This window comes from Mytilus californianus, unplaced genomic scaffold, assembly GCF_021869535.1.
Source record: "Mytilus californianus isolate M0D057914Y unplaced genomic scaffold, xbMytCali1.0.p SCAF_13, whole genome shotgun sequence".
NCBI lineage: Eukaryota > Metazoa > Mollusca > Bivalvia > Mytilida > Mytilidae > Mytilus > Mytilus californianus.
Window position 1 is genome coordinate 13,041,383 of NW_026262615.1, and position 9,436 is coordinate 13,050,818.

At 32.6% G+C, this 9,436-nt stretch overlaps 1 protein-coding gene across 1 annotated transcript in view; it reads left to right on the forward strand.

Moving 5' to 3' along the window:
* LOC127723200 (deleted in malignant brain tumors 1 protein-like) overlaps positions 1-6,980 on the forward strand; it is a 41,694-nt gene extending 34,714 nt beyond the window's left edge. The window contains exons 6-11 of the mRNA XM_052229725.1: positions 1,219-1,392; positions 2,094-2,267; positions 2,806-2,931; positions 4,057-4,080; positions 5,249-5,276; positions 5,767-6,980. Coding sequence (XP_052085685.1) covers positions 1,219-1,392; positions 2,094-2,267; positions 2,806-2,931; positions 4,057-4,080; positions 5,249-5,276; positions 5,767-5,932 — 692 coding nt within the window. The 3' untranslated portion in view covers positions 5,933-6,980. The remainder of the gene's footprint in view (positions 1-1,218; positions 1,393-2,093; positions 2,268-2,805; positions 2,932-4,056; positions 4,081-5,248; positions 5,277-5,766) is intronic.
* The last annotated feature ends 2,456 nt before the right edge of the window (positions 6,981-9,436 follow it).

The window sequence follows — 9,436 nt, forward strand, 5'->3', positions numbered from 1 at the left end:
TTTGGTAGGGTACAAACTAAAAACATTGTCACAATGCTCCGTAAATCATCGCAGTTTAATATCCTAAAAACAATAGGCGAAAGATACCAAAGTGACATTCAAACTCATAACTTGAAACTAAACTGACAACGTCATGGCAAACAAAAGATCAAAAGACAAATTAGTATATAAAACACAACACATAGACAACAAAAGACTGAGCCATAAGAAGCCACAAAAGTTATGGACGATCTCAGTTGTTCTGAAAGGGTAAGCAGACACTGCTTTACATTATGTACTTGTCGTGTTGCTCGGGTAACTACGAACTCAGTGATAAGTCTAATTCGGTAGGTAATCTTTCGGGGAAAGGAGGACTGGGTTGTGGTTACGACGATTGGAAAATATCCGTCGTCATCTGTTAAACAAATACTCCATAACGGTCAATCAGCTCGTAACGACGTCCGTTAAAGTTTCTTTTCGTAGGAATAATTTCAACTTCACCACTTGGTTCTCTTAGTGTAATACCTTCCATGTGAGCAGCAACAGTATAGTAGGGAAATTATGAACGGAAACGCTAGCCCTGGGATACCTTATTATCTTGGAGATATGAACTCGATATGCATCTATATACTGACGTTTGCGAGGTTTTGAAAAACGGAGATAATTAAAAATTTAAACAAAAACAGACAAAACAGTGCGCGACTATATTCAGATTGAAAAAATATGATCGAGTTTGAGTCATAGATCAGATGAAACAGGGAAAACTTAAAGTGGAATCAAGTGTATTGCTTTCGTATAGCATACACATTGACAGTTAGCATATTCGTATTCATATTTCAACACTTTTCAATTTGCCTCATAGGCCTGAAACTGATATCACGATTTTGTTTAAACAATCCATGATCACATACTGTTTTCAAATAATGAATTCAGAGATAACGTCACAGGTCAATCTGATGAATCTGATTTTTGTTTTAACTAAGTTAAGGAGAATCTCAAAACAACTATGTAGGTTATATCTGTACACATTGGTCAACTGCTAGATGCATATTATCATATATATTATATATAGCAGTAATATAACTTTGCCTCACTAATGTAACATATATGTATAGTGTAAATTAATTCAAACATCATTTTAAATCTCCTTAAAAGCTATCAAGCATGATATAATAAATACTTTACAAAACGTTGACTCATACATTGATGTAAATGTTTTCTGTTGTCAACACCACCCAGTTGATGGTGGCTGGGGTGCATGGACGCTGTGGAACTCTTGCAATGTTACATGTGGTGAAGGAATGCGATTGAGATTTCGTAGTTGCGATTATCCTATTCCAGCATTTGGTGGCCTAAACTGCAACTCAGAGGACTCCGAAATGCAACAATGTTATACTACGGAATGTCTAAGGGGTATTACTCTTTATGAATTTAAAGCAAAGTGGTTTTGATTGGAAATTGTTCTTGTTAAGTTCATTTATTAGGAATTCATTTTTTTTTTCTTTTTATTCCTTTTTAGTCGCTTGCAACATGTTTAACAAACTAAAAAGACAAGCAATTTTGATTTGTTTACAATTACCTTCGTGCGTTATGATGCATTCATGATTATGAAACATTTTATGATAAACTTTTGCTTCATGTTGTGTCTAAAAATAACCATTTAAAACCTTGTTTCGATTCCTGATGAACTATATCATTGCGACAAAATAATGATTAAAATTCAGAAAATAAATTAAAGATTAACAGAACTAAACAGTAGATCTGATAAACTGACAAACGGATTTACATTTTTTTAAAGCCGAAAACCATTGTAATGACTTCATTCAGTGGGTAACGTACCATCTCAATAACTAATTGTCATATAGCTTTTTTACGATTTTCCTCTAGTCAAAAATTATTTATGAGATAGAAGAAGCTGTGGTATGAGTGTCAATGAGACAACTCTCCATCCAAGAAAAAAATTATAAAAGTTAACCATTGTAGGTCAAAGTACAAACTTGTTTGTGTATAATTTAACTTAGTAAATTGAAGAAGAAAAAAGTCAATAATCGATGTTATTTTAGATAGATTACCATTTCTTTCTAACGAATGACTCTGTGAAAATTTATTTACAGCAATTCATGGCGGGTGGTCATCATGGACCAATTGGACGGATTGCAGCAAGCCTTGTAATGGCGGATTAAAGGAAAAATCACGTTATTGCGACAGTCCGGCTCCATCAAATGGTGGTTTATATTGCAATGGAACTGTTAAAGACGTAGCACTATGTAATACATTCTCATGTGCAGGTAAATATAAATCATTGACAGTATGAGGGTTACAAAGCATTACTTTCAAAAATTGCATTTGATTTCAATCTCATTATGCCGTTTATTATTATGATCTCTATTTTGGGCTTACTCTAAATGTATATCTTTAATTTAAATTCAACATTATGACTTGATTGTGTATCAATTAATTTTAAAGAAGATAGTGCGGTAAATATTTCCTTAGAACCATTTTAGTAAATGTTCACTAAGAAATGCTATTTTCTTCAAACGGGAAATTCGATCATAATATCATCTGAACATTCTGAACAATACATTATTCAGCATGTTCAGTCTTTCGGCAATTTTTAGACTAATCCAGAGCAGTATATTCAGTACGGTGCAGGCAGTATGCTGGCAGTTAATCCAGTACTGTTCGTTAGTTTTTTAGGCAAATGATTACACTGTTGTTACATATATGTACATGTTAACTGTTGTGATAGTTATTCAAATCTTCTTTTTTATAATAATGAAACTCAATATAAATTATATACATTCAATATGTGTTGGCTCATATTAGGTATAGAGACACGCATGGCGTTAGCTACCATTGTTGCTGGAGTATCTGTTGGCAGCATTCTAATATCCATAGCCTTTGTGTTGATATGCCGACGTGCTTTTGCAGAAACGTGGACATTAAAAAAAGGTACATTTGTATGTTATAGCTCGATTCAGTACTTTTATTACTACTTTATTGACATTCAGTATATCTTATCTGTATACGTAGTATACGAAAAGTCTATGATTCAAGGATTTGCAAGTCATGTGTAGTTTCATATTACTACTTTTATCTGTTTTCAGCTGCTAGACATCTTTTATTGAATTATTCCCTGAAATTTATAGTTTGCGTCAATATGTGAATGAACATACACCATGCTAAACAACCATTAATTGCTTGAAAGGTATTCAAGTTAGTGTATGATGATAATTGTAAATACATATTCTCCTATTTCGTTGTTTTATAAGTTGTAAAAGAATATGTATATGCTTACAGTGTACTCGATGTGAGATGAAGTCAAAACATCAAATTGTAGGTTTCAAAATACGACAAACTTAACATGCGAGAAACTATTATTTTAAATACTTATTTAAATTTTCTTTAAACTTTTATAATGAAAGAATCTTTTATAGCTTACCATGCGGTATGGGTTTTGCTTGCTGCTAAAGGCGACACGATGACACAGAGTTGCTGACTTCTACGTCAGTTGGTCTCTGGTGGAGAGTAGTCTAATTGGCTATCATAACAAATCTGCTTAATTTATGTTATCGGTAATTTCGTCATCCAACAAACAACATATAAAAAAGAAGATGTGGTAGGATTGCCAATGAGACAACTCTTCACAAAAGACAAAATGACACAGAAATTAACAACTATAGGTCACCATACGGCCTTCAACAATGAGCAAAGCCCATACATGCATGTATTTGTAAGTTGCATTAACGTCGTTATCAAGTGCACACAGGAGTCTCTATAATCAGACTAAAAACGCAATAGCAATTATTTCGAATTATTGAGTGTCATAACATAACATTGCAAATGTACAAACAGAACAAGGGACAATGTTCGTTATGATCATGACTTTGCGAAATACGCATTTTGTTAGACAAAGTGGTATACTAAGCCAGCTTTAAAATTTAAACCTGGTATCTTTGATTTTTTTTTTCATTACGACAAGCTTCCTTCAATTTGCACTGCTCTTTGTAATTTAAACGTTAATGTATTTTGCAAATACCGGTTCAGCATAATATTTACATATTATATCATTTTCAGTGCGCACGAAACACACTACAGCAGGTAAGCTCTTTTCATATACAACATTATGCACGGTTTGTTTGTGAATTAAACGTTGGTTTATTCTGCAAACATCTGGTTTAGCAAAATATCTACAAATTATATCATACGTATGAAACATCCTTCAAATGGCACACTTGTGAACAATACACAAATTGTGAATACCCTCTCCTGGATGGTTAGCTCCTTATTATCTAGAGTACAATGAATCATATCAATAGAACAGAATATATATTTTGTAGCTTTATCATTAAATCAACTGCTGGTGAACTATCAGTTCACGAGGGTATCATCAGCTCAGTAGTCAGTAATTCGGTACTGATATGACTTGTAACAAACCTTTCTAAGATTGTCCGTTGATAATTTTTTGAATTATAAAGAAACTAAGGTTTCAACTTCCTCAGGCAAGGTTAACCTTAGATGGATTTGGCTATTTTTTTAGGTATTTTTTTGGCATATAGCTCTTCAACTGTTTCGGTTCTTATACATCCTCTGCTTTCCAAGAGAGGCGAAAGATATCAGAGGGACATTCAAACTCATAAGTCGAAAATAAACTGACAACGCCATGGCTAAAAAAAGAAAAAGACCGACAGACAAACAGTAGTACACAAAACAAAAAAAAAAAAAAATAAAGACTGAGCAACACGATCCCCACCAAAAACTTGGGGGATCTCAGATGCTCCGGAAGGGTAAGCTGATCCTGCTCAACATGTGGCACCCGTCGTGTTGCTCTTGTTAGTACAACCCCGGTAATAAGTCAATTTTGGTAGGTCATATTCGGGAAAAAGGGGGGACGGGGTTTTAGTTACGACATTAGGAACATATCTACTATCATCTGTGAAACGGATATTCCATAACGGTCAATCAACTCGTGATGGCGTCCGTAAAACTTACGAAGTGATGATTTCATCTCTACAACTTGGAACTCTTGGTTTAATAGCTTCATTGTGAGCAACAACCCTTTATTAAGGAAATCATAATAGGAGATACAATATTTGGCTTTGAGCGTTCCTGTTGAAGGTAATCCAAGAAAGGGCTTCGGACGCATGAAATTATTTAACGTGTTGTTTTCATTTTTGTGTATCACTTTTAAAATCATATGTTTCTTTATAAATTAGTTGTGTTTTATCAGAATTTTAATGCCATTATTTTGACATGCGGTCTTTATCAGTTGCAGATACACCTTTCACAGAGGACGCGTAAGTCATGTCTTATTATTATATATAGAACTTATTTTAATTCAGAATTCACCTTCGCAGAAGAGTTTAAACACAGTGTGCATTGTAAGATAATTGGAAAAAAGTGTTAGCAGATTTCTTGCTACACTTGACTAGCTCTAAATACAGGCCGTATCTTTAAAATCATGATTAGATTGATTTTTCAATTCTTTAGTTTGATAACATGTCTTAAATCCTTGTGGCAAATAGCCAGGTTGTCATTAAAACACCAACACATGTATAGATAGAAATGAAGTAGTAGTTGAAATGTTTTTTTGGCAGATGACTTCTAGGTTCATAAACTACCATCAGACCGAAAATGTCTAGACTCGTTATTTATTAACATACTTGCTATTTATTAAATTGGTTTAACAAAACAAGATGCAAATAATTTCCTTTTAATCATAAAACCATTAGATTCTAGACTTGTTGAAAGACTGTTTTCAATCTATGATCATGCTTTCTTTTCAAGGGACGAAGTTTACATATATCAAGAATCGGATCAATCATCACAAGCATTCAATAATGCTGCTTATAAGAAAAACAAAAAATCAAAGGATGCTGAAAAAGATGTTGATGATTCTGATCAATGTGATATTTATGATATTTGTGAAGAAAACTGTTATGAAAACTTCTGAAACTGAAAATTATGAATACATTTTTTTTTTTCATGTAAAAGCATGACTTCAATTCAGATTTGTGTTCAGCATAGGCAGGTACAAAATGCATTTTACGTTGTAGCTATATCAAAATTTTAAAAGGTTGGGATCATTTAATTTGTGTCTGTTTTTTTTAAGTTTGAGTTTTTTTCATGTACTGGCAACAAAATGCAGTAGGAAAATTCAATTGTTATTTTTGTTCGTTTGCATGTATAAAAGGTTACTCTCAATAAATTAACTAAATTCACATTCACCAAATTAAATTAAATTTCGAAATTATGTAAGACAAATCAAAACAATTTTAATTTGTATTTGTTTCATTTCATGTTAGTAGTTCAAGAGTAACTATTAATCTCTGATAATGCAAAACATATGTTATATTGCTTTCTCTTACTATTAGTACCTTTTTTTTGTTTCAACAATATATAAAAATGTGAAGATATGGTATGATTGCTAATGAGAGATCTTTCCACCAGAGACCAAATGACATAAAAGTTAACAACTAAAGGTCAATATAGTTTATTTTTGTTCCACTAAATATAAAAAAGAAGATGTGGTATGATTGCCTATGAGACAACTCTCTACAAGAGACCAAATGACACAGAAATTAACAAATATAGGTCACCGTGCGGCCTTCAACAAAGAGTAAAGCCCACACCGCACAGTCAGCTATAAAAGGCCCCGAAATGACAATGTAAAACAATTCAAACGAGAAAACTAACTGCCTAATTTATGTACAAAAAATTAGCGAAAAACAAATATGTAACACATAAACAAACGACAACCACTGAATTACAGGCTCCTGACTTAGGACAGGCACATACATACAGAATGATGCGGGGTTAAACATGTTAGCGAGATCCCAATCCTCCCCCTAACCTGGGACAGTGGTGTAACAGTACAACATAAGAACGAACTTTAAAAGTCAATTGAAAGAGGCTTAACTCATCAGATGGATCAAAATACAAATACATTGTACTACAAATACAAGTGAACGTGGCCGGGTACTTGTACATCAAAAACAAAACACACTAAGTACAGATCTGAGAGTACTCGCAGTTACTGACAGCTAGTTCAAAGACACTCACAACTAATAGAAAAAAATCATGCATCTAAGACTAAATTATCAATCCGTACACATCCAACATCCAATGGATTTAGTGTAAAGACGTCATACACAGTCAGAGAAAAACATGACCTTGTGCAATGCCAATATACAGGTATCGACAGATTGTAGATCCATGAATGTGTATATGTATATAACAATAATATTTAGTTTGCTTTTAATTTACTGATAACAAAATCAATATCAGTACCAATAAAAACAAAGTTTAATGATCTAATTACAGTGTTGAATTGGTAACCTTTTAGGAGAAGTTTATATAAAGGATCGATAAGTTTACCAGGATCGTTTCTAAATTTCCGGGCACGGTAAACAATATTGCCGTAAAAATGAGGATGTGCAATCCCGTTTAAAATAAGTTTTCTACCGGTACAACTAAACTTCAAAACCAAATCTTTATATCTGTGGAAGAATTTAGTAAAGGTTTTAAGTAATTTGTGGTAACGAAATCTATGGCTTAATAATTTACCAGTAATACATAGATTACGTTCGTTAAAATCAAAAACGTCACAACAGACACGGGCGAGTTGTGAAATATAAACACCGTAAGATAATGCCAAAGGAACATCACCATCCAAAAAGGGAAAATTAACAATAGGGAACGAAAAATCGTCCCTTTTGTCGTAAATTTTAGTGTGGAGTTTCCCGTGAAAAACCGAAATATGTAAATCTAGGAAAGGACAGTTGTTGCCGTTAAAATAATTGTTAAAGTACATTTTGATATTCATATATATTTTTTGGCATTTTTCTGAATGGCAGAGGTATACCATAGTCACTAGCTGGCCTCTTGAATTGTAAAATATTTAATCCTTTAATTCTGTTTTTATGTGATGATAAAGGAAAAAGATGATATACGTTACGCTAGTGTTTTAAATGTTATTGTGTTATGTTATAATATATCAGAATTTTGAATCGACTTTAATGCACCTCTTGCAAATTTTGAAATTTAAAATTTTCATCAGTGTTTCTCGCATTGAATCAAAAGAGTCTAATAGTATTTATAATTGTATTATGTTTTAGAAACTGAAGTCCTATAAAACTTGCTTATAGTATCCATTGCAACCGTCATTATATATCAAATTTATGAAAATTCAGACGTCCTTTGGGATTATTATCTTGTAAATATACACACTCAAAGATTAACATTACCTTGTACCCAAACTTCCAACCACAGTACTCTAAAAATGACTTCCATTATCTAAGTAGGGTTAACAAAAGGTCAACATGATGCCAGAAAAATCTGTTTGTCCCTTAACAATGTTTGGTTACGTTAATTGATATCATCTTGAAATATTCTGGCAAAATGTAACAGTTATGAAATATACAAGCCACATTATACAGTTTACAGTGTAGACATATAAATCTTCTGTCATGTTCTTTTGTTGGCAGAAAAAAATGATTTGGAATAGATTTTCAGTTGCCTTTTACCAGGTCAGACTTTTATGTGGAATAAGAAAAAACATAAAATGAAAAGACATAGAATATAAATTTATATTCAGTTATTCCTTTAATAGTGATATTTGCAATTGGTCACACGAAAATAATTAACACAATGAAACGTCATCGGTTCCTTTGTTTCTTTCGGTTTTTTTTTTCTTGGTTGCGTGCTTTGGTGTTGTATTTTAATTTTGTTCTTGCTTTTATCTACTTAATATCATGTGTGGTTGAGTCAATGTACGTTATAAGCGTATACCTTGGTATGAATGCAGATACTGTTTTCTTTTTATATACAAGTACAACTTAATTTACGCGCTACAATGTTAAAATATTTCACACTAATCTATGCATGACAAGAACTGCTGAAATAAAATATTTTCATGATTTGATTTGTTGCCGTTTAATATTCATACTGCGCATATCATGACAATGGGGAGATATGGTACGATAAGCAATGAGACAACACACCAATCGAGTAGTAATGACGCGGATTTTAGCAAAAATAGAACAACGTAAAGCCTTCGACAATGATCAAAACCCATACCCAATGTTTGCTACATTGTATTATGCGTATGTAATGCATTGAAAAGGATCATCAGTATGAAAAAGAAAGAAACAGACAAACAAACAACAAAACAGAAACATTTAATAAACCAATTCAAGTTTTGTTTTCATAAACAAGTAATAACGCTAGAGGACGAGGTTAATTCCGGCTGAACGGTATGAAGTATAGGTCAAACATATTGTAAGTTACAAATGTTTGCTACATTGTATTATGCGTATGTAATGCATTGAAAAGGATCATCAGTATGAAAAAGAAAGAAACAGACAAACAAACAACAAAACAGAAACATTTAATAAACCAATTCAAGTTTTGTTTTCATAAACAAGTAATAACGCTAGAGGACGAGGTTAATTCCGGC